The sequence below is a fragment of the Spodoptera frugiperda genome, chromosome 26 (genome assembly GCF_023101765.2).
Source record: "Spodoptera frugiperda isolate SF20-4 chromosome 26, AGI-APGP_CSIRO_Sfru_2.0, whole genome shotgun sequence".
Lineage (NCBI taxonomy): Eukaryota > Metazoa > Arthropoda > Insecta > Lepidoptera > Noctuidae > Spodoptera > Spodoptera frugiperda.
This window is the reverse complement of record NC_064237.1, coordinates 8949482-8975490: the sequence shown is the minus strand read 5'-3', so window position 1 is coordinate 8975490 and position 26009 is coordinate 8949482. Positions and strand designations below refer to the sequence as shown.

Sequence of the window (26009 nt, the reverse complement as noted above, 5' to 3'; positions counted from 1 at the left end):
AATTAGAAAAACGGAATTACCTATCACAAGCAAAAACTTGCTTAAAAGGCAATTCCTAAAAATGTACATTTAATGAAATAAGTGGATGAAATAAATAATTTTAATTTAATTTTAATTTTAACTATCTATTAATTAAACAACCCGTTTGATATTTAGACTTCAACAACTAGGTAGCCATTGGATAATTATCAAAAAACAGTTTTAACACGTAGCTATGCTATGTACTATTTCAGAAACATTGCATTGTCGTCACACGTAATGGAATAAATAGCTTTTAACGAAAACTCATGTGCTAATCGATATGTAGAATCGAATGAAATTCCAATAACAATACACGGGTCGAAGCGAAATGTTTCATCCATACTTACATCCATTTGTTCGAGGTGTAGTAATAGTAGGTATACGATCGATAATTTTGATTACTATTTCTACTTATGCACCACTACGACCTTAAAGCCAACTAACTACTCGCATATGCAACGATTTAATTTTATTATTTTCAATATTCAACGGCTTTCAGATTGTATTAGGTGTAATTATACGGTGCGACGTGAATTAAATAGTTCCATTTGCTATGAATACCTTACCTCGACAGTTTATTCATTGGTTTAACTTACAATAACTGATTGTAATGTATTTAAACTAGCGATACGGGCTTTTATGTTCGAACCGACATACTATAAAGTCGGTGACAGAAACAAAAAAGGTTTGTAACTTAGCAAATAGTCAGACTTAAGTTTTATTACGTACTTATCGACTCAAAGACAATAAAATTACTTATTTAGGAAGCACGTACAAAGTAAGTACCATAAATATCGAGAAAGCACTCGAATATCGTACGTACGAGTATCTAACAGACGTTATCGTAGTATGAAAATAAATATGTTATCTATATACGCGTGAAAGCGCGCAGTTTGGAATAATATAAGTAGTATATTATCATCAAAATAAGTATCCGTGCTTTACTTAGTGATATCGAAGGCACATGAAGAACAGATACTTAACCCTATTTAGAAATGGCAATAGGAAATTGTTTTCTTTCATCCATGTCCCCAATATCTCACATGACCTTACATTGTGGAGTTATCTGCGTGGGATCGTGTTTGCTTTGTATCCAGTTGTCCGTATAACTCATATTTGGCTACCAGCGCCATCTAGTTAGCCAGCCGCGAACTACGATATTCATATTGGATTTGAATTTTACTTTTTTTATAAATGTCCATTTACAAAGCTTTATGAAATAAGTATTTTTGAAATTAAAATGACATTAGGAATTTACAAAAACCGATAGATTTTTTAGAACGTTAATAACACAGGTCCGAAAATATTTTTTACCATCTGCCGTGTAGTAATGCATATTTTCAAACGCGCCTGGAACATTTGAACGTGCACTGGAGTTGAGTGCAGTAGACAGACAGGTACTTCAAAGAATCGTGAGAGCATTCCCAGTCATTTCAATTCTCCTCGTATTTGTAACTCGATGACGCTGACGAACGAAATATAAACGAGTGCTGCTATTGCTGCCAACGAGAAATGCAATGACTCATGCGTAATGAAAATGCATTACATTCTATACATATTGAAGTGATGTAATTACTTACATTTACATGTAGTCATTTGTATCATGCCGTAAGGACAGAGTAGAATAGAAGTCACCAAGTCTACTCTTTACGTGGGGATCGCAAGAGCCGGTGGAGACTCTGTGATAAACTTGAACCTCATAAACTGCGATCTTCAACTTTTTTTACGTTGGACTAGGTTTTCACTAGGATTTTCTCCTGTGTCGGTGCATTTACAAACATACAATTTCACATACACGTGACACAAACACACAAAGTGTTGCTCCGTGCGGAAATCGAACACGCTACACGTTGCACGACAACCAGTTCCCAATTTTGTTACGACAACAAATTAAAAACGTATTATGATTTATACTAAATAAATACTCAAGTACTAGTGTAGATAATTAACCCAAGTAGGTATAAGTATAAGTAGGTAATTAGTGGTAAATGGTAACCACTGAGTACTTAAAGATACGCTCTGTAATTTAGACGTGTTTGATTGAAATATTATCTTAGAAAATGCTTAAAATTGTTAAAAAATTGCAGGATACGTTAAAATCACTAATTATCGATGTTTAGAAGTCATGATCTTGATTAATAACGCTGTATTTAGTGGGCAATAAATAATTTAATTTTTAAACTTTATAAACTAGATATAGGTAGTTAGTTTTTAGTCCCTTGAAACTACGGTCGATTTAAGGTCTTATACTCTTATTTGTAAAGTTCCAAATAAACATTTGAAAATTAGTGTTATCATATTATGTTTTACATTTTAATTTTCATTTTACAGTTAACATCCAATAATGTAGATCAAGGTTATTATTTTTTTATCTGTAGTGTCTTCCAAAATTAAATGTATGAGTTAAACTTGACCTCCTTTTTCTGTCCTTATCAAGTGTTCACCCATTGGATTAACACCAAATTATCTATACTGAATCAAGATAAAAACAATTGAAAGATTGTAACTGCAGATCGGTACTTTGACCATCTCTAAAGTCCGTACACACGATAATAACATTGATAAAACGTTACCTAGTTACACATTATTATCATTCTTTAAACGGTGTTTGCATTACAAACAGTGAATAAAACGTGAATAGTGTTGTCTATGTTTTTCGGTAGTTTTTTTTTTTAATTCAGTTTTTACTGCTCGAACAGTCGGTCGTTTTTTGAACGTGACATTGGCTTTGGCGGGAAATGTAAACATAATTCATTCATGATTCTGTGTTTATTTGTGTGTGAGATTGTAGTGTATATGTACTAATTTAAAATTTGATATGATAGGTAAATTGTAACGTGTGCGTGATTTCGTAATTTAACCTGATTTAAAAGTAATTGGACGTTTAGTTTGGTTAAGGACGTTCGTGTTTCAGTCTGATTATTGTGCTGTGTAGTGTAAATATATAATAAATTGAAGAATAAAATAGTGATATATTGGGGAGTTTCATGTAAGTTTTGTGTATTTTTTTCCTATAAAGTAATATTTAATTCATAACATTAATTTCATGTCATAAAATTTCTACAAATGTAGTGCAATGCCGATTCACAATAAAGATTTAATCAACCGGATTTCGTTAACATTATTTTAATCAATATTTTTCCGTCATCATGATTTTAGTTATTGTTATAATATCCTTGGATTATTATTAGGTAGATTTGTTTTCCCTCCAATGACTTTTAAATTATATTTTTAGAAACTCGGCTTATTCGGTAATCAGTTTATTTTTATTTCCCGTTGTTATAAGCAGAGATAAGTTATTTATAAATAACGTAGATCTATAATAAAACAGCTGAATATTATTTATGCACGCGAATATAATAAATAGGCAAGGCGCACTGTAAATTATCGCTGTGGTTCTGTACATAGACAAAATAGGTTTTTTAATTAACATTACAAACAAAAAATAAAAACTGTTCTTTTTACAAAAAAATGTAAATAAATAACAAACTGATAACCGTATGACCTACTGCAACTGACAGAGTGACAGCTGGTTTTATATAACATTGTCTCTGCGCTCATATTCTCCCACTTCTGACTAACGGACGTCCGAACAAGAGCTCATATGTGAACTGCCAATAAAAGTTCTCGATTGAAATTATCTTCTAACTTAATTAAGACTAGCTGGAGCGGGAAAATCAATTTAGGAGTGTTAATCAACTTTTACAAATAATTTTTCAAGGTTTCACATTCCTAACAGACTAGACTAGTTAGCACTTACTACGAGCACTAATTATTCTTTCAATTTTAAGTACTAGGAGCGCAAGTTAATAAGAATATTAACTAAAAATGATTTAATAAATTTTATTAGACTTTAACTATAGTCTACTAGATACCAAAATTTTATAGGCAAAACAACAAATACATTTTTATTCTGTGGTTATGCCTACCACTTATTTATTTGGCGCGGTTAAATTTAAAAAAGTCAAGCTCATTAAAACACAATATTAAGTTCCATGTAAATAAGCCGCTCTCACAAAATGAAAACAGAATAACTTCATCTGAATTTCATAAATTTATTTTTGTTTTACATGGCGCTTACAAGAGAGCTCTTTACACGAAATTAATTTATTAACACCGGCTCAAAGGCCTGACGTCACAGCAATATAAACTAGGAATGGGCGTAATAAAACCGTACCTACCTAAATTTGAACCCTAACGGAAGTTCAATTAAGATCATTTTGCCGTTAATTAAGTGTTATAAAGTCCAATGTGCAATATACAAGTGTACTATGTAGACATAGATATTGATTGTTATTATGATATACGCCTGACATGTGCTACTGTTATCAGTCGTACTCCGATCTCCACCTGCGCTGGTGTTACTGAGTCAAGCATCGACTGAGGTAGGACATTTTCTTTTTTAATTTTAAAATTCGAGTTTTAGCATGGCGTTTATTTTTTTTATGTTGACCTTTTTTATAACCCCGTGTTATTAAGGTCATTCGGTCAAATTTTTATGTAACGAAGTTTATCATTGGTTTAGTTTACTTTGTATTTTATAGTTTATGTGGTCTTATTCAGTTTCTTGAGAAACTGAAACATTGTTTCAAGGTTTTTCTCGAGTCGTGATTCAGGAGTTTGTATACAGAGTCTGAAGTGCAAATGATGATGCAATTTCATCCGATATAGAACAATAGATTCGCAATATTTTTCGGGTCAATTTTTTGGCATTTAACCCCCTTCCGGCGTCCGATCGATATGATTTGGTATAATATATTCTTAATCTTGATGACCATACAATATAAGTCCATTAAAATTAAAACCGGTTAACATACAAAAATCTGAAATAATCGTTTTTCTAGCTTTCCTATTCTCTTCTATTCTAATGCCATATAAATTGGTGTTGATTTCAATTTTTCTGAATCTTTTCGAATCTGTCAACTCGCCAACTACGAGTGTCCTATATTTTTTCTTAAAACTTAGACCTGACCCCTTATTGAGGAAGAGTCAGAACCAGTGCCAAAAAGAAGAAATCTTACAGACACTTTTTTATCAGTTATCTTGGAAAAAACTTCCTATTTTCTGTACAGAGCTCAAGCTGTCGTACTAGACATTGTCCCAAATATAAATTACACATGCTATCGCCATTCGCAAGGCTTCCCTTTTTCATACAACAGTTTTGGGCTATAAGAACTACATGTAATGTACCTACTTGGCTTATTTCCAGAACTGTCACATTGCTGCTACATAGTCTACATACACATCTTACATAGCTTTACGAGTATTCGAAGCATGCCAACGGATTAGGAAAATGTTCTCATATTTTCTTTAAGAAAAATCTTGTGTTACGAAGGTCAGATTAGGAGCTTATGTTAGGAAATTGGAATAGGGAGGATGAGAATTGGGTTATTATAGTAACTATTTCTAGTAGCTTAGATTAACTTAGTATTATTTTCTTTGATATTTGCAAAAGAGGCAAAATTATTACCCTGATGAATAAAATCAATACCAACGTTTTGGTTAACATGTTAAAGACAGTGAGAGAAAGAGAGAGAGAATGTATGAGTTACATTAGTGGAGAATTTCCCATCTACAATTTTCTTTCAACAGTCGACGCCTTTGGTACTTTGTCTTTGCCCTACATACTTTACTACTACGAATTAACTATATCAGGGGTTCCCAACCTTTTCTTGGTCAAGGACCGCTTTTATGACATTTGTTAGGTTTGGGACCACTATTAGTAAGTATTGTTTTTTTTCTCATGTGGCATACTAAGGTTTTTTTCCATAACCCAGAGTTGTAAGGCTAGTTCTCATAAAAATAATGGCTTTTTGATTATTTCTCTCAGTTTTCTCCTTTGACATAAGTTTCATTCGAACTTTAATCGTCGTATTTATTGGAAAGTTGGAAACACAATGAAACACCTGTCTTCTGTTGTTTATTTTTTTTTTTTGCTCTTCTGCGGACTGCTGACCTTGTGACTTGAGGTCCATGGACCACCAGTTAGGAACTACTAGATTACGTAATTATGTTATTATAAGTAACGGACTGACTGATTTTAAAATAAATATAAAACAAACATAAGTAGCAACTTCCTACTGTCCCTAATCTTATTTTCAACGTTTCGCTCTCGTAAGTCTGGTGCGGAAATCGAATCTTTGTTCCGGAAGCCGTTCCGCCGCTGCGCTATTGGGGTCGTTAAACTGACATACCCTTTTCCCCTTTAAACTAGTTTAAACATGAATTTTGTTATCTGTATTTACTATTTGAAGCGATAAAGAAATTAGTTTATAACTTTATTCTTTGACTGCGGTGGCTGGGCAAGTGGCTGTTACGCAACGCGTAGCGGGTCGGATTCCCGCACGGAGCAACTCTGTGTGATCCACAAATTGTGGTTTCAGGTCTGAGTGTCATGTGTATGTGATATTGTTTGTTTATAAATGCACTTACGATAATAGGAAAAGGTCCTAGTGTGGGGAAACGATAAAAAAATTGCTTCGATATCGATCAAGACATTACGCATAGGAAATATCCAATAAACATCAACGCCTTTCCATTTAGATTATGTCCAAGTTTATTTTATCCAACCGCAGCTACACTCATGTTTTCACTTAGCAACTTAAGTAACACAGTAAATACACACATAATGACAAATCACAATAACACCAAGTAAATACTTATTAAATATTGTATATTCGCTATAAACTAGGATTTTAAAGCCCATATTTCCTTAACGATACGACTATTCCTTATAGACCATTTATCAATAACAATACAGTACTTAGTAACCTAGAAACCATAGTACTATAACCGTATTAGCAATAAAGAGTAAACAACTATTTATACGTGTTTATTGGTAGCAGTACAAAGGTTGCTTCACTGTTTGTGATCTATATAGAAGGCAATAGAAATCATTTACTTGATTCATACAATTGATTTCCAACTATTTGTTAAGTAGGTGTACCTATCTTTGTCGATAGCAAGTGATTGCTTCATTGGACTAGTTGTTGCGTATGTAATATCATGAGAGTTAGAGGCCCCATGACAACAGACCTAACTTCCAATCAAGTAATCGTATCATTCCTATTGTCTAGTACCTACAGGGATTCCCAAAATATGGTCGCAAGCGAATTTTTAGTGAACCTTGTCTGTAAAAGACGCACTAACCAACCGTTCAGCATTTGATTTTTCACATTGGTAACGGTTTAATTCCCTGAAGGTATGTCCTGAGTTTGGGAACTTGATTTAGACAGGTCGTCCTCCAGACTACTTTGGGAAACAACCGTTTAGTGAGTTTCTATAGAAGTTGCTCAGTGTAATCTAGCTAGATCTTACGATTTGCTGACTTACCATAGTCGGTAAAAGGACATGAGAAGTATTTTATTAGATAGGTACCTAAATCTTTTTTCAACATGCCCCAATACTAGGGGTTTTCTTCTACAAATATCACACCCAGACTCCGAACAACAATTTGTGGATCACACAAATACGATATGAGAATGGAACATCACTATAGTAGCTTGTACCTGTACGATAATACTTACTGTGGTATTTCGCAGATGTCGTTATTAAGAACACCTGTTTGCTTAACCGGACTACTGAACTTAAATGGGATGCAAAGATATGAAAATACTGCTCTTATTATTGAGATTCGTCGTGGTCTGATGCCGGACCCGCGAGCTACGGATTATTGGAGATCGGGCTCGAATAGCAGAAAACGGAGTTGTTTCAGTCAGTAAGAGTCTGACATTCCCCGTCACCTCGTCCAAGGCGGGAGAAGTCAAGATGATTTTCCCCTAAAACAAAGGGACTGATTCGTCTGTGACTGCAAAAGCTACATATTTTAATCATCATCATCATAAACAGATCACATATTGTTTAACTTGACTTTTAACTTTTTTCAGTTAACCTTCTGTATATTTACTTTTACTGTGTACACGTGTTACTACGTGTTATTAGGTACTTACGTTACATACGATCTCGTACTCGACACGACATGACCTTTACGTAACTCCAATAGTAAGATCGATTGCCAAGTTAACGATAAACTCACGAGATTTGTTAACGACAAAATGAGTTTTGCTGGTAATGGGAAATAACGTATCGTAGTGTGATTGTTGAAGAGCTAATAATATCATAGTTAGAAACAACAACAATTTATTAAATGCATTGTAATATTGATATGATAACAATTTACGTAGTAACTTAAGACAGAAGGTCCCTTAATTAGGGACTAAATATAATAACCGACTTGGTATTACATGGATCTCACAACTTTTTACTACGGTAGGAAAACTGAGGTGCGAGACTTGGGCTTTTTACAGGATGTTTTTGATGGTATAAACTTTTACCTATAGTACTTATCATAGTAAATTAGACAGGACCTACTAAATATTATAGTGTCACATCAGCGTAAACCCTTATAAACATAGATATTTCCTTACAAAATATACGTAACTACCTACACACTAAGTATACTTACAGCTTTGTGACAGACAGACGGATGGACAGACGACGGACGGAGCTTCAGTAATAGGGTTCGGCCGTCACCCTTTTGGTGCGGAAACGTTTGTGTAACGTGCGTGCGTTCCACGCCGGCTATCAAAATTAATTGCATACAAACATTATGTTTCAGCTTTACCTATATTCAGTAAGCAGTCCTTTTAAAGACAGTTATTACCTACAAAGAAATACTTAGTGATGACAGCCAAGTAAAATACATTAATCACCACCCTTTCCCTTCTTGCGGGTGTTGTAAAGCTAAGGAGCCAACTGAGGGACCATTACTTTTTGACAGAGATCGGGCAGCAGTTTCTGATAAACCTAAACCTTTTAAACTGCGATCTCCAAGTCCAACCCACCTGTCAGGTGTGGAGATTACGGTAAACCCTCTTATGTAGAGAAGACCCGTAGGTAGTATTCACATAGGAAGTTGTAAAGAGCAGTACCAACCTATAAAATTTTAATTGAACTTCAATTGTTTGACAATTCGAAGAAATCAGTTTATTTAAAGCAAATTCTTTTTAAACTTATTTTTTATATTCCATTTTCAAATTACACTTTTTATTTTTAATGCTGCTGTTCATTGCATTTTATAACGCATACGTTCCCAAACGTTATAAACTCATAAAAGTATTCCTTGTACTTAATCAGCAAATGCCGTAGTCTCCACTTAACCTTAAAACATTAAACATTCGTCTTATGTATAATCAGATTCACAATATAATAAGGTAAGAAACTAAGAAGTCACATCTTGACGTCACTATGACGTCAAATAACTAGTTATGATTAATCTGACATTAAAAAATAACAGTTAAGTTTCTTGTTGGACCGGTCCAAGCGGAATTGCAGAGGAAAACTTATTGAGTTCCGTCGATATTAAAATTCTCTGTAGCGTCGGAATATGCGCCAGTGTAAATTGGATATTACCTACTTCCATTTTATGGCAAAAGGCAGATAAGAGGAATAACCAAATAAGAAAAATAAATCAGTTTTGACTATTTACTGCCGCAACTTAACTAAGCTCCTATTAGACAACTAAGTCAATTTTATCCTTTCATACAAACTTTGTCGTGTTCGTTATTGTACCAAACTTATTGACTAAATTGAATAATCAATTAATTATGCACTAATATCTACATATATCACGATTTTATGAAGAAAATGTCTGTAACCGGTATTGCAACTGGTTGCAAATCGTAGGGTAATAAAACTCGGAATCAATAATGATCCTTATCAACATTGTGATAAAGGTGACATTAAACTTGATGAACGTTGATGACTTAATTTGTAATAATGGTTTATTGCTGGCGTGTCTGAGAACGCTATCGTTATCAAGAAGTCAGCTTTATGGTTTCTGCAGAGAATGAACCTGCGTTGGCTCAATTTGATTTAAGTACTTTGATGGATTGCTGCCGACATTGCTTCATAAATGTTTTGAAAATTAAATTCACAAAGGCATTAAAATAGGGAATTTTAGTCATATGCAGAGACGATAAAATTCAATAGATGTAGGTATTAAATCTTGCCTTTGTCTGTCTATCAAATCAAGACATTTTTTTATTTCATGTAGACCGAGGAGGCACTTTTGAACGTCAAAGCAAATAATACAATATTTAAATAAATCTAAATTTCTGTCTCTCGGTTATTCCTCTAGTGAAGCTATTTCTCGTTCCAAAGTGTAGATTCCTATGGAGAAGACCGAGCAATTAACTCATAGGTTCACTCTTTTTCAAGTTCACAATACAATTCTTAGTTACATTGTTTCGTTGGTTCAATTATGTGAGAACAATGTAACACGTCACATCAATGTTATGTGAGAACAATATTCGACTAAGTTTTATCAAAATCAGCTCAGTAGTTTCTATGTGCGCAAACAGACCAGTGTTCTATAACTGACTGTATATGTTGCTATGGGTATTTCATAGACTTGATATTAATTATTATGTTATCGGCTTACTCACGTAACGTTTTGACGAGGAACTCGACTAGTTTCAAGCCATGCTAGAGGCTCACACTACGCGGCGATTGTCGCACTGCTACTGTAGCAGTGCGACAATCGCCGCGTCGTGTGTTGCGTAATGCTGCTCATGAATATGAGCCTCTAGCATGGCTTGAAACTAGTCGAGTTCCTCGTCAAAACGTTACGTGAGTAAGCCGATAACATAATAATTAATTTAGTATGTCTCACGAAAGTTACAATAAAATCAGACTTGATATTTCTTATGTTTTCATAGCCAATCGCCCGTCCAAATAAACAACTCACAGTGATTAACACACAGGCGCCTACTCCACAGGTTAGATAACTAATGTTTATTTATTTTAATTAGTGCAACGTAATTGGTTTACAAAACAAGATTATGTCATGCGCACATAGTTATCAAATAGAGTAGGATGACTAGACACCTAATTAATTAATTAATGTATGTAGATACCATATTGGTTAGATACCTATATAACTCATGTAACAGGTTTATGTATTATTTTGTATAGTGGATACCATATAGGTACATACACATAGGTGTATACTCACCTAAGTATCACGAAAAAACCATAAATATCATCAAAAAAACGTACCGTAGGAAGATTCCTACAGTACGTTTTTTTACGAAAATCATCCAATGACTTCTCTCACCTTGGGTGAGGCGAGAGGAGTGTCAGACTCTTACTGACTAAAAACCACCCCGTTCCTACTCCTGCTGTTTGAGCCGGAGCCCCGGTAACCCGCTAGACATGATACGCTACAGGCTATAGGACGAAAATGAAATATTAGTTTATTATATTTATGATAGCAGGATTTAAATTTTTAATAAACAAATATCTGCGGTAAAGGCGGAAAATAGCATCCGTGAGATACCGATAATTAAAGAAAAAAATATGCTATTAATTATTATAGATTTTTATTATTTCCTTTATTACTTAATTAGAAATCATAATAATTTCTTCTAACAGTCTAACACTACACAAAGGCATTGCCATTGAGTTCATTGCCATGGATGTACATATGAAAAATGGAAGTTATTCTGAACTCGCTGACATTCTCATTAAAGCAAACCATTAGTTTGAGTCGAGTGAGGCGATGATCGATTGCGTGGTAATAAGACTCGTAAATCGATAAGCTTCTATTTTGTACATTATATAGCGTTGTAAATGATTACATGGGCACATCATGAACATGTAGGTAGGTAGGTACGTGCATACTAGTACATAGATGGGTGACTTTCAACCTTTTTTAAAGGCCTAGAGGGTTAGAAACTTGGGCTCGCTGTCATTGCAGCGGTAAGTCCCCTCTTTGAGGAGTGGCTAGAGAGGCGCCACGGCGTCTTCACCTACCGCCTGACACAGGTGCTTACCGGACATGGAAGCTTCGGTAGGTTCCTGTTTCTGATTGGGCGGGAGGAAACGCCCGGGTGTCATCACTGCGAAGACCGCCCGGAGGACACGGTGGAACATACGCTTGCAGTCTGCCCTGCGTGGGCTGAGCACCGCCGTGTCCTCAGGGATGTGGTCGGCGACGGCGCCCTCTCGCGTCCGGCACTGATACAAGCCATGGTGCGGAGCGAGAGGGACTGGGATGCCGTCTCCTCCTTCTGCGAAGCAGTCATGCTAGCTAAGGAGGAGGCGGGGCGCGTGAGAGAACGAACCTCCTCACGCCCCAGCCGTCGCGAGAGACACTCCGGGCGTCGGGGATCGCGCGACGATCTCCGGCCACCGTAAGTGCGGGTCTGCGGACGGTGAGCAAGGGTAGCTCGCCGCCCGACCAGAACCAGACCCGTGCGTGCGGCGCGTCGCGTTCTGCGCGCGCCTCAAAGAGCCATCAGACCACCACAGATGGGGCCCAGTAGGGCTGATGTCTAATCCGGAGCTGCGGACTACCTAGCGGGTTTACCGGGGCTCCGGCTCGACGGGCAGGAGTAGGAACGGGCTGGTTTTTAGTCAGTAAGAGTCTGACACTCCCTCTCGCCTCGCCCAAGAGCGAGAGAAGTCATTGGATGATTTTCCACCATCAAAAAAAAAAAAAGAGGGTTAGAAACTCGTAACAACATTACGCATTTATCTTTGAGAAAACTTTTGGATTTAGTTTAAGTAATGAAACAGAAGAGATTCACCTTTCGTAAGCATTATATACGCTAGACATTTTATTACTCAATTACAGTCTATATTACGACGTCTAATACTCTCATTAATCAAGCCACAGGACGCGCATATTCACATGTTATAGTGCTTTAGGCGCACAATATGTAACTAAATAGCAGATGGCGTACATCTGGAACGCGCCATTTTTTACCACAGACTATAAAAAAGCTGAATAGCTACTTAACTAGCTGTGAGTTAGGTATCATCAGGTCCACAGCTTTCAAAAGTGCAATGAACTTGACTGTGCATTATAAAAATAAGCACTAAGTAGGTATAGGTAAAGGAAAGTATTAGAAACGGATTTACAAACTTAGGACATTGTATTATACGCTATTTTCCCAAATACTAGATTAAAAAATTTGTTTTATACCACATATGAACCACAAATATATCCATATCCAAAATTGAACTCCACAACCAAAACCGTACGGTACCTGAGGCTTTTGTTTTACTTGGTTGGTGTACCTTGTGTCATGTTTAAGGGTGTCAAAGTCCTCTATCGCGATCCATCTTAAGCTTCGCGCTTAAAGAGAGGGAGAGACAGATCGATGAAAATTATTGTTACTATTATTAAAAGCTAATTAGTCTTTTGTTCTGCAGGTATTATGAGCAGACCCGGTGACAAAGTGCGGTGAGAACCAATCAACCATCAACAATGCCAGTGCTACGCAACGCCGACCACCCCGTCCACTCGCTGACGGATTCCGTGGGCGCGCGGTATGGAGTCGCTGTTCTCGGGTCTTGGGCCGCTGAAGCAGGTAAACATGATTATCATAGTTTGGTATGTTATTGATCGACATATAGAATATACACGGAGAAAAGAAACTGAATGTCAATATTCTTATTAATTATTATGTTATCGGGTTACTAACGTAACTGATTGACGAGGAACTCGAATAGTTTCAAGCTATGCATAGTTTGAAACTATTACTAGAGACTCATATGAGCAGCCGTAATTGTTGTCAATATTCTTGTCGACTTTGGACTTCAAAATAAAGACAAAGAGTAGAACATAAAGAAAACACAAATCGTTTTTCTACAGTAAATGTCCAATGTCAAACTGCGATGATGATTAGCATAACAAATCTGTAAATTACCAGGTAATAGTTATTCAGCAAAATTAACTTTGAGAAACAGACAAACTTATAAATACCTAATAGAAGTTAACTGAAGATTGTTAACCAACTTATTACGCTAACTCAACCACTCACTTCATTTCTAATTCAAACGATGGCCACAGCACGATAAACGGAATTAAAACCCGGATACTGGCATCCGGTATAAACAGACCCTTATTTCATCCCTTCCGAAACATCACAAGGATTCCCATGCACAGTTGAACTTCAATCCTAGCAACGCCCTTTACGCTCAATACTCCCGAATAACGACGTAACCCTTGGTGTTTCATGTCGTTGAAATTCAAAAGCTTTTTACATTGAGTTTATACCTTCTAAAGAGTGCTTCAAGTGGTACTAATGCTCTACTGATAATGCTTTTAATCAGTAAAGCCTCTTGAATTCGAAAGCGTGACTGTATTTTCTAGTGCCGGTTAATGAAAGGGTTTAAAATTATTAATATCGTGGACGACGAAAAAAAATTAATGGAAATGTTTTCTTTGGTTTTATTTGATAAACACTGCTATAAAATACATGAACGTATACTTATATCTAGACGTAGGTAAACTAGAAATCTGTATGTACACATCACATAGGTAGATATCCTATGGAGGCGTTGTACAGTCTCCAAAGTTGGTCTATTTAGACCCGGTGCCCTCTTATAGGCTGATGGTATGTACACTAGCTGGTCTTTCACTCGAAAACTTAGGAACCCTTTTTAAGGACCTGGTACCCTGTTAAATATCGCTAAAGACACTCATACGTCAGAACTTTAAAATAAGTTTCGCATTTTACACTGCTTTACACTTTAATACTAACCTGTAAGGTTCAAATCTAATACGGCTATAAAAAATAAACGAATGAGTCACTGCTATGTTATTAATTATTATTCTAATAAATTCAATTCCACGGAATTGCAATTGAATGTAAATTAATAATCCAGGAAATGTCGACGAGTAAATAAATTAATTAAAACGGAATGCTTTGTTATTCTGATTTGATGGCCATGCGACCATTTCAAGGGCAGAAATTATTTAAATAATTACTTTCCTTTCTAGTTTAATGGTGATTACCATGATAGGTATATAATTTTGCATTTCCTTCAGGCAATAAAAATGTTTTTTTCTTTACAGCAACGTATCCATTCGATTTGACGAAGACAAGACTACAGATCCAGTCAGAAGTAGCTGCCGCCAAACATGGATACAAGGTAAGATTTGCAAAAAAAAAATGTTTGAATTTATCACATTTGAAATGACTATTGGCGTATTTTCGTATTCTAGAACGGTTTTAACCAATGGTATGATGGCCCGGAGGCCCGGAGGTTTAAGACGCCCGCTTCTCACAAATGAGGGTGAGGGTTCGAAACCTACACACCGACTTTTTAAGTTATATATACTTTCTAAGATATTTAGTCACCACTGACAAACGGTGAAGGAAAACATCGTGAGGAAACCTGGGCTTATAATTTCTAATTATAAGTATGAAATCGCCAACCCGCATTGAGCAAGCGTGGTGATTAACGCTCAAACCCGCTCCGTGTGAAAAGAGGCCTTTGGTCAGCAGTGGCCACTTACAGGCTGTTGATGTGATGAATGCGTGGATACAATAACGTGTACAAAATTCTGCTTCACCTGTAGCCAATAAATTAATAAACACTCATAAGCACACGTTGCAAATGTGTGATTCAGTCGACAGGGGTTCCGATTTTATTAAGTACTGTATTCTGTCTTATCCACATGGGATTTATTCAATTTATTTACTTAGCAAAACCGATATACATTTAAAGTGTCCCCTTAGACCTTATACACTTACCTATAGGTAACTAAATTAAGTAAAACTTGCCATTTCTAAAAGCTGTTAGCAGATTTGCTAGTCAACCATAAAATGAAGCACTTTACTAATGAACTTAAGCCAAAGTCAATAGGCTCTCATATAATACAATGACGTCATAATCCTGAAGTGAAGTGGATTAAGTAGAAAACGGACGGAAAATCCATGCCTATTAGATTAGCAAAGGCCGATTAGAACGCGACCATCGACTTTTAAATATACCTTTTGAAATTTGTTTTACGATAATGTTGTACCTAATTTGTAAAATACATAGTAACGTTGTTAGTCTATTATATAAAAATAAGCCGGGTTTTCCTTCCTGACGCTATAACTCCAGAACGAACAAAACGATTTCCACGGTTTTGCATTTGTAGGAAAATTTGGGAAATATTCAAGAGAAAATCAGGAAAACGGGAAAAACCTTTGGTGGCGAAACGGGGTTTGTCGAGTTTTGCTAGTGTTTTATTTATAAAATTATTTCACATCACATCGCCAGCCTAGACTTCAGACAAAAAAAAAACATTCTTATAAACGTTCTATTACGACAGGAAAGGAAGAATAGACAAACACTTAAACACACTTTAAAATATAAGCACTTAAATTAAAACACTTTGGTTACGTCACAATTAACTGAAACATGGAGTTGCTCAATAATAAGTATGCATACACTGTTCACCCGCCATTCCCATAAGCACATATTAATGTAGGTAGGTGTATACCTCGACACCAACCACTACACATGTTTCACCCCTACACGGGGCATTAATCCTCATTCGAAACATCATGTTCCCGCATGAAGGGTGTTCGTGCTATGGGTGCATGTGTAATTAGGTATAGGAACGTAGGTAGTTTGTCTAGGAGCTTTGTCTACAAGGCTATGATGAATAATATTTGTATTCACGCGTAGCTTATTGGGCTATTAAGAAGTCTAGTATTGAAACTGTTCAAAAGGAAATAATGACACGAGCTGGGATTGGGATTTTAATGCTCGACAACCTACTTACAGAACTCGATATCTATAGGTACCTACTAGTCCACCTCGATATGGTCGCAAATCAGGGCCTTTGCCCTTTGGGGACCCGTATAGCCTGTGGCTTAGCGGGCAATCCCTACATTGCCAACTTGGCTAATGGAATATGATATTTATTCTGCAACGCAAGACTGAGTAGCTACATACAAATCAAGTATTGATTTCCTACATTCCTTCGAATTTCCTATTTACACGTATTTGAAAGACATGACAATGTACGTACTTTGTACTTTAGTTTAGATTCACACTTAGGCTTAGTTTAGTTCTAAGTTATTGAAAGTCTGAACATGAGGCTCCCGCGTTCTCGCTATCGATTTTAGTTTTAACGAGTTTGTTAGACGTGTACGCAGTTTGAACCTATTATAAAACTTTTAATAGGTAGCTACATGTCTGATGTAGGGCAATAAATACTAATAGATAAATATTTGATTACTCTATTGCACTAATAACAGTTAAAGGTACCTAGACTAAATAATCAAACTTCTGAATTCTTGTGACAATTGGTAATACATAGGTTCATGTTTGTTAAGTTTTAGCACTTACATTTTTTTAATGGTATAAGCCGGTTTACGCTCAGACGGATTATCTGATGGTAAGCAATCGCCGCCACCCAAGGACACTTGAAACACCAGAAGAGTTACAAGTGCGTTGCCAACTTTTTGGGTATAGGAATTTAAGGGTTGTTGGGGAATCGGGGATTGGGAAGATTGGAAAGGGGGTAATTGGCCCTCCGGTAACTTCACTCACGCAACGAAACACAACTCTAGCGTTGTTTCACGTAAGTTTTCTGTGAGACAGTGGTATCACTCCGATTGAGCTGGCCCGAGCTGGCCCATTCTTACCGAAGTACTCTCCCACACTTATAGAACTTAAATACATTTCTATATATTTTTTACTAAATAAATAATACAACTTATACAGCGTGTAACAAAATACCCATATACATCAAGAAGCGCTGATGAATACAGGTTGAATAGAATCTCTACACGAAGTTTCAGCTTAAAATACGTTTAAAAAAAATTGTACCAAAATACTTGATATCGCATGGTTCTTGATTTCTATTCATACAAACATGTCACAACACTACAGGGATCACTCGCGAATACTACGGAACATTTCTTCTGTCAATCTGATCGCCTAGTACCTGTCTACCCAATTTTGATTCCCGCGGCGGCGCGATTTGAAAAATTCATAACTTGGTACCATGAAAATATGCGTTTAAAAAACCCTTCCCGTATCGTTTGTTATGTTATCTAGAAACCGTGCAATTGATATGTATACCCCCTTTTTATTACACATTGTATATACTCTTCTAATATAATTTTCTCCTCAACAGTTGGAGAACCATGGCATGATCAAAACAGCGGTGGGTATAGCGAAGCAGGAAGGCGTTACGAAGCTCTGGACCGGCCTGATGCCAATGTTCCAACGCCACGCCATCTACTCAGGCTGCCGACTCATCTTCTACGAACAGTTCAGAAACCACTTCAAAGATGAAAACGGAAAAGTTTCACTTGGAATCGCTTCCGTGGGTGAGAGAATTGTATGTTTTGTTTTAGTTGTCACGTGGTAGCAAATATAAGGCATATTAAACAATGTTCGTAGACTTGATCTTCAAATTATCTAAGTATCACACATAAAAATCAAATTTTCTTATTATACGATGAAATAAAAAAACGTGTCTAATATTTCTTCATTACTTAACTGACGGATTAAATAGATTTTTAATTTTCATGCCCCGTCATCATCCCTTTAATATGTCCCACAGGTCAAAAAGAAAGGTATATAAAGTGAAATAACGTTTACCTATACAAACTAATCAATTAAAACTGAACTTTTAATAACAAAGCTTAAAGGCTGAATATTAATAAAACCGTCGTTATAATCTTCTTATTCAAGAAATAGAATATTCATTGGAAAGTCTTAGTTCTCATCGTATTACGTTCGACTAAGCCGATCCGCTTTCATTAACGTTGCCATCCGTGGCTTTGCACAACGGCCTTGTATCGACATAAAGGGGCTCAGTAGTAGACTTGTAATAATTAGACTGTCTGTTCAGATAGGATATCTGATAACTGAGAAATTCTATAATGCAACCGGCTATACAGTTTCTCTGGAGAGATTTTTAATATGTAATTGGTGGTGATATTTTGGTCATTTCTTCAAGTATTATTTATTTAGATACCTACAGGACAGGTTGTTAACGGAACGCTCCAAAACGCCGCAAATACCTAGGTGATGGTAAACACGAGTCTTATTATCCAAAAATTGAGGAATTAAATGTTTATTTTAAGTAATAATAGTTGAAATCAACGGCTGAAGGCTGATGTTGCAAAAACAATTAAAATTGATGTTTTTCGGGACGGTTCCGTTTCCACCCTGTATATGTTATAATAGTTTTTAGTGGTTAGATTATATTACATGATTAGTGTAGGTACATTAAAATATATATCAAAATTTATTAGTATCAATATCTTAAACAAACCAAGCTTAAAAATCGTTCATTACGGGTTAAAAAACGCAACACTGAATTTTAGGACATACCTACACGTATAAAACGCATTAAGCGTAGCTTTTCTAAATCTCAGGTACTGTTTAAGCCACATATTAAACAACTGTACATAGACTGTCACTAAATCATACTAGAGATATGAATACTCTAAATTCTCACAATAAATTTTAATTTAAAAATAACACAAACTCATCCAAGATATAAACAGACACATGCAACAACAAAACGTAATTATCACGAAGTTCGGCAGGTGGGTTAGCGGCGGGAGCGTTGGCGCAGCTGATTGCGTCTCCCACAGACCTCGTGAAAGTGCAGATGCAAGCTGAAGGCCGCCGGGTCTTGCAGGGCAAGCCCAAACGGTTCTCCAATTGCAGGGATTGTTACAAGATGCTGTATAAAGAAGCTGGACTTAGGGGTTTTTGGAGAGGTATGTTACATTGTTTGTTTATGTATGTGTTTTAAGTTTTAGGCAACAAAATGATGAAAATTTCTGTATTTTTTATTATAACGATGTCTCAAATACTTACTAAATTAATAAAAAAAGAAACAAGTAGGCTGCGTGACATCGCCGCGTCTGCGCATGCTGCTCATGATAAAGAGTCCCTCTGTGACTCGAAACTAGTAGAGCGTTTCTCCATTAATGTACAAAAATTTCCATTTTTTTACGGGTATGGAAAGTAAAGAAGCAGACTCAGAACATAGGTATCATCTGATGGTTAGCAATTAGTGCAACCCTTGGATGTTCGCAACACCAAAGAAGTTGCAAGTGCATTACCAATTTTGTGGGTGATTGGCATCTTAGATATTGACCAAAATCTCGGTTCTTAATACTTAATTCCATTAAACAAGAACATGAAAGCAGCATACATTATCGTTTATAAGTAAAGGATATTATCATAAAAGTTATTAGAAACATAAACTATTTAGTAGCGAGATAATGGCTTCGAACATAATAGTTTGGTTGTAAACACAATTAATGATAAGGCCACCATAGCTACTAGCACAATAATCAATTCAACATTTTCAACCGAATAAAGTAACGATACAACTATTTCAATAGGTTTGAGGGTTTAGTACGAGTTTGTTTTACGTTTAATGAAATCGAAACGACAGGATATTTGGCGCTCTGATTGGTTGGTTAATTTGCGACCAATCAAAGCAATCAAATGCGTCCTCGTTTCGTTTTCGTTTGACGTAAAGCAAACTCATACTAAGGGTACTGAAAACAGTCGTACAACTTAGATTCCAGCTAACGCATCGATTTCTCGTTTTTCCTACAAAATCCCTCGTCATAATCTGAAATTGGAACGGTGCCCGTTCAATAAAAAAAGTAATAGATTTGTTTAGGTATCTATTAGGTATTTTGATGGACTTCATATTTGTTTTTGCACGAATATCGAAAGCAATAATAAAATTGTGCTAAATAATAGCAACGTTTGCAAGAATATACTCAATAGTAATATAAAATAATATTCTGAGATAGCGGCCGAACATCGACCCATCAAACGTAAAAAAATAAATAAAACAAATATTTCAATGTCTGTAATATTTTTTGGGTGGGAGGGCAAAATAAAAATCCTTATTATTTGGACTAATGACCTAATAAATGGTACTTTAGGAGCTGTTCCCAACGTGCAACGCGCTGCCCTCGTCAACATGGGTGACTTAGCAGCGTACGATTACACCAAACAGTTCCTGATGCGTGAATTCGGTATGGCGGACAATGCACTCGTTCACGGTGCAGCTGCATTCACTGCTGGCTTCGTGGCTGCTGTACTTGGCACGCCTGCCGATGTACTTAAGACCAGACTTATGAACCAACCCGTTGGACCTGATGGAAGGTAACTAATTCTCTTGTTTCTAGTTCCTAAGACAAGTTGATGTTTAGACCCTTAAATCAGATAAAGCTATCATGAATAATATGAAAGTATATTCACCTCTACTCGTAACTTAAAACGTAAAGTAAGTTTAATATGCTTAAAAGTCGTGAAAACTTGAACAGTTCTCACATGGACCACACACCACCACAAAAATAACGAAAAGTTAAGCTTCAAGAACAATAGCATTGTTTTATCATTATGTACAACACAAACATTATTTTTTAAACAGTTATAAAACAGTTTTGTTACCGAAAATACTAAAAAGAAGGTACCTACATTAGTATTATTCGACAGATTACGGACATGTGCATAAAAACAAAACATCTATCTATGTATACGAATCGAAACAATTAGTCAGTGACTGGCTAGACAATCGTTAGGTTTCATTAAAACCAATTTAGGGACCGTCACTCACAGTTTGGCTTTGATCCCGACTGCCTCGCCAAAACATGGGGTGAGGGACGCAGGGCTTCGTAAAAAGCAATCAATACTTCATAACGGGGTAGCTACTCTGCTGTTCCACTCTTTAAAACAACATTAAATGATGTTGCTAGAGGAATTATTTGTCTCAAAAGATTATTCTATTATTAGTAAGGATTTGAACATTCTTAATTTGGGTTTTAAATGAACAGTTTGATGCACATACTAATAATATAGTTATGAGCAACTCTGTGTCACTAAACCTAATCTTAGTTAAGTATGTTTAAGAACATTGTATTAATGTAACCTTAAAATACTTTGCCGCTTGATAAATTATATTATTACAGAGTCTAAAGTTCAGTTATGCGTCAACGTTGTCTACACAATTGAGTCATAAGATATCATCGTTGAAAGTCCGTTTTATGAATATATGGAATTGCATTATTCATATTTATTAACATTCTTTATGAATTATGGATCATCAAAAGTGTACATTGTTTTTATATTTAGCTCCGTGTTTACTGAATAATGTGCTAAACAGTCACTTTAGTCGTTGTAGACATAATTATTTTACACAGTAGTAACATTTGTTTCTACTGCTTACAACTTTTTGTGCGACTGTTTCCCCTTGAGTTGTTGGCAAAAAGTCTCCGTATTCTTATTTGCAAAACATTAACTACGCCCACATGTTAAGCCATATTTGTAGGCGTTTATTATCATATGCTGAATGTCATTGCCTCATAGATAAAAATAAGGTTGCGATATAAAAACCAAACATTTCCCGAAAATGGATTGTTCTTGTTATCTGTAGAGGTAAATATTAAATAACAGTCGTGTGATAGAACCACGGAAATATTACGCAATGTCCTTAAAATATTCCATTAAACTTCTAACATTGTGTGTACGAATATCACCAAAACAGCTGACATACAAACATTGCTGTTTATTTCCTCGTAACACCGATAATTTTGCTACTATACTGAAATTCCGAATGGTTGTTTTGGCTAGCTATTTATATCACGGTGATGTGAATAGGTTGTGAGCGTAGGTACGCGGTCGAGGTCACAGGAACGGGGTCAAAGTCGCACTCGCGAGTCGCAGGACGCGGTGCACGCTCGAATGATTTTAGACTATTGAACCGAACGCGCCAATCAAACTCGACTGTTCTATTTTTGGACACGCATACGTCTGTGTTGCATTCGTATTTTCGGTTGCGTTTATTTTAGGCTAACGATGCACTACATTTTTTTTATTTTTTTAGTGATTTCGGTGGGAGTTTTCCCATGAATTTAAGTAATCAGGTTAATAATGAGACTATCATTAGTTTTTATATTAGCGACAAAGATAGCGTTAGTGCTATGATTGCACTTAATGCTACTTAATCAGTTTAATTAGGATTGTTCAAGAGACTTGATTACTAGTTAGCTACAGAGTAAGTTCACACTATTAAGATAACCATTGCATTGTTAGTATTCCACATATTAGTTGCGTTGGTTTCATTGGTCGAATAGTCGTGAGTCGCGCGGCTACCGTAGTTTCGATTACCGAGACTGGCAAGTTGAGTGTAACGATGTTCTAAGATTTCAGTAGTAGGTAGTACAAAATCTGGAATTATGCCAAAAATAAGGCAATAACGCACCGATCATTACTGACATCTACTCGGAAATCGTATAACTGGCATAGTGTAGGTGGAAAATTGCTTTGACATAGGGGCAGAAAAATTCTGAAATGGAGGCCACGTATCTGCAACTGCATCGTAGGACATCAGTAAGACAGAAAGACGATCTATTTAATGTCACAGGTTTCCGCTGAATACGGATCACTCCCTACAGTTTTATCTGGAGAAGTTATTAAGGCCATTAGAGGCCTATGTCTATCTTGTGGTTGATATGATGACGATACCCTAGTTGTAACATTTTAACTTATCCCTTCAATTAAAAAGGCATGACATATACTCACGATAGATTTCTCAATTTCCAGGGGCTTGTCGTACCGAGGTATGATAGATTGTCTGCAGCAGTCCGTGAAGAATGAAGGCATATTGTCCATGTACAAAGGTTTCCTGCCACTCTGGATGAGGCTGGGACCCTGGGCGCTCATCAACTGGATAGCCTTCGAGAACATCATGCTAGCTATAGGAGGACATACGTTTTAGTTCTATTATGATTTGAAGACGTAGCCAGGTTTGGAATTAAAAATTTTAATTATTTTACTACACAGTAATAGGGCTATGTAGCTGTTGCTCTGCATCCTGCAAAAACTAAAAAAGACAACAGGTAAAAAACCTTTTTTTAATGGAACTGCTTTCATAAGTTTAAAGCAAGTAGTATACCTAAAACCTTCTCCCATGTTTGTAAAATACTATGCTAAAACCTCATCAAAAGCGGTTCATCTAAACGCGAGATAATCGCGCACAAACATAGACACATACAGGCCAAACTGAAAACCACTATTATTTTTAAGTCTATTAAAAAGAAAAAAAAATACTGTAAAGATGTAAATAATTCCTACGTTGTTAGCAACACACTTATTTTACATCTGTAATTGCATGTTAACTTACTGTTTACCATTTCATTTCTGTTGCTGATTGTAAGACAAAATCATCTGACAAAGTACTTAATATGTACTTAATGTCTACTACTACTTCCAATTCTGGCTACGTTCATACCTCAGTTCCTGAATTATTAGCTTATTAAGTCTTGGGTATGGTCGTGGTGCTAGTTCTTAGCTAGCAACCTAGTTACCTGTGTTTTAGAACAATAAATATTGTACCAAATAATTTAAAGACGGTTTAATACAACTTTACATGTACAAGTTGGAATATTAAGATAAAACAAAGCATACAAAAAACAGTTAAAGACAAATTAGAAACATAAGAATGTTTCTTACTCGAAGTTTATAATATGGTTTTGAAATTAACTAAAAATCACGATTTACTCATAAAAAAATAATGGAGAAAAGCTCTTGTTTATAATGCCTAATTGAAATAATAATTGAAATATTTCGAGACCACTCCGATACACTCATCTTACCTTGATTAAGTGCATTAAACTTGTGTAGGTAGGTATATTTTGTTTTGTCTGTAAGGGTCATTAGTGAGATAAAATTGCTGTAGAATCTGGCTTCTAAAAAGAGAAACAAATATTTTTTAAGTTTGAAAGATGTAGATAGATATAGCCTATGTTGTTACTAGCAAGAATTTATTTTTGTTACATTTTTTATTTTTAGGAAATGCTTTTTGCACAATATCATGATTTTCAAGGCCATAGATCATCGAAGCTTGCACAAATAGGTACATTGTAAATTGTAATACACTATTGCGTATTATAATCCCACAAGATAATGTATTTATTGCTGCCAAAGGTGCTATAACTATATAAGTATAAATGTCGCAGGATAAACAAGAATAATCCTAAATATTTCTCACTTAAGGTACAAAAAAGATCGAACATAAATCACATTTTATTTTTATGTTGATTTTAGCCAATTCTTGCGGCCGGTATCACAGTTTTCTAGTTATATAGGTAATATCCTGAGAATGCAATAAGTAAATCAATGCAAAACTATATTAACTATCAGTTATATTTTTAAGAACTTGTGAAACTGGTCTTATCTTAAGTAAAATGAATAATAAGTTAATACAGACGACAGTGTGCGTTTAATGTAGACCACACTGGCAGCGAAATTTCACTTGGTATGAACTACACCAGTGACACTGATGCAATGAAAAGTAGTGAAACTATATGCACTCGTCCAACTCGCTTTTTGGCAGTGTGGTCTCTGATTGGGGTCTTCCCAACACGTTAAATTCCATATTATTTTTTCTAAATATCAAATCAATAAGGGCTACCATAATTTTGCTCACCAGAATGCGCAAATGTAGCATGATCACGAGTTTTTTGTCCAATCATTACAGCTGTCAAATATTGAACGTCCAATAGTGTAACAGTAGCAAATTCTCTATTGGACGAATAACAAAAGGGTCACACTAGTGCCATCTAGTGTGCAAAAATATAGCAGTCCCGATTGTGAATTAATATTATGTGATCATTTTTGAAATGTTATAATATTTTGTTGAATCAAACATTTTTTTTGGTAGGAATCTATTAACGCATCCCACTTTAATATGCATGTATAATATTAAGCGAATCATACTTCAAACAAATGAGTACTGTGATTGATGTAAAGCCACAATGTAATCATTACTGCAATAATGCGGAGATACTGCAGTACATACATTTTAAATCACCTTACTTTTATAACCTAACAATATTATTCATAAATAATGCTTCTACCTATTTTATATAGCTTATTCTGCTAAACCTTTTAGATATAAATCCTTTATACTCCAAAGCATGCTATTATAGGAGTTTATTGTTATTTATGAATAGTATGGTAAGAATACAGGGTGTTGATAATTGTACAGAAATGATGATCTCTCTTGAATCCTGTATGTGCTGCAGTGTGCCCGCAACTTACTGTTAGTGTTCTAGATGTAGCTTTATAGTAATGTTAAATGGTAATTGTTACAAATTGTGATGTTATTATTTATAAAATAAATTATTATAAACTGTTGACCC

The 26009-nt window shown here is 35.7% G+C and overlaps 1 protein-coding gene across 3 annotated transcripts in view; it reads left to right on the top strand.

The window, feature by feature from the left end:
• The window catches only part of LOC126912517 (mitochondrial uncoupling protein 4-like), a 31929-nt gene extending 5923 nt beyond the window's left edge, over positions 1–26006 (top strand). Inside the window, exons 1-7 of one of the 3 annotated variants that reach the window (XM_050705012.1) lie at positions 2709–3010; positions 13240–13397; positions 14888–14964; positions 17954–18149; positions 19380–19556; positions 20748–20970; positions 23410–26006. In XM_050705012.1, coding sequence (XP_050560969.1) covers positions 13295–13397; positions 14888–14964; positions 17954–18149; positions 19380–19556; positions 20748–20970; positions 23410–23584 — 951 coding nt within the window. In that variant the 5' untranslated portion in view covers positions 2709–3010; positions 13240–13294 and the 3' untranslated portion in view covers positions 23585–26006. Of the gene's footprint in view, positions 1–2708; positions 3011–4269; positions 4407–13239; positions 13398–14887; positions 14965–17953; positions 18150–19379; positions 19557–20747; positions 20971–23409 lie in introns of those variants that run through there. The other 2 variants (XM_050705011.1, XM_050705010.1) reach the window with 2 other exon arrangements.
• Positions 26007–26009: the final 3 nt, after the last annotated feature.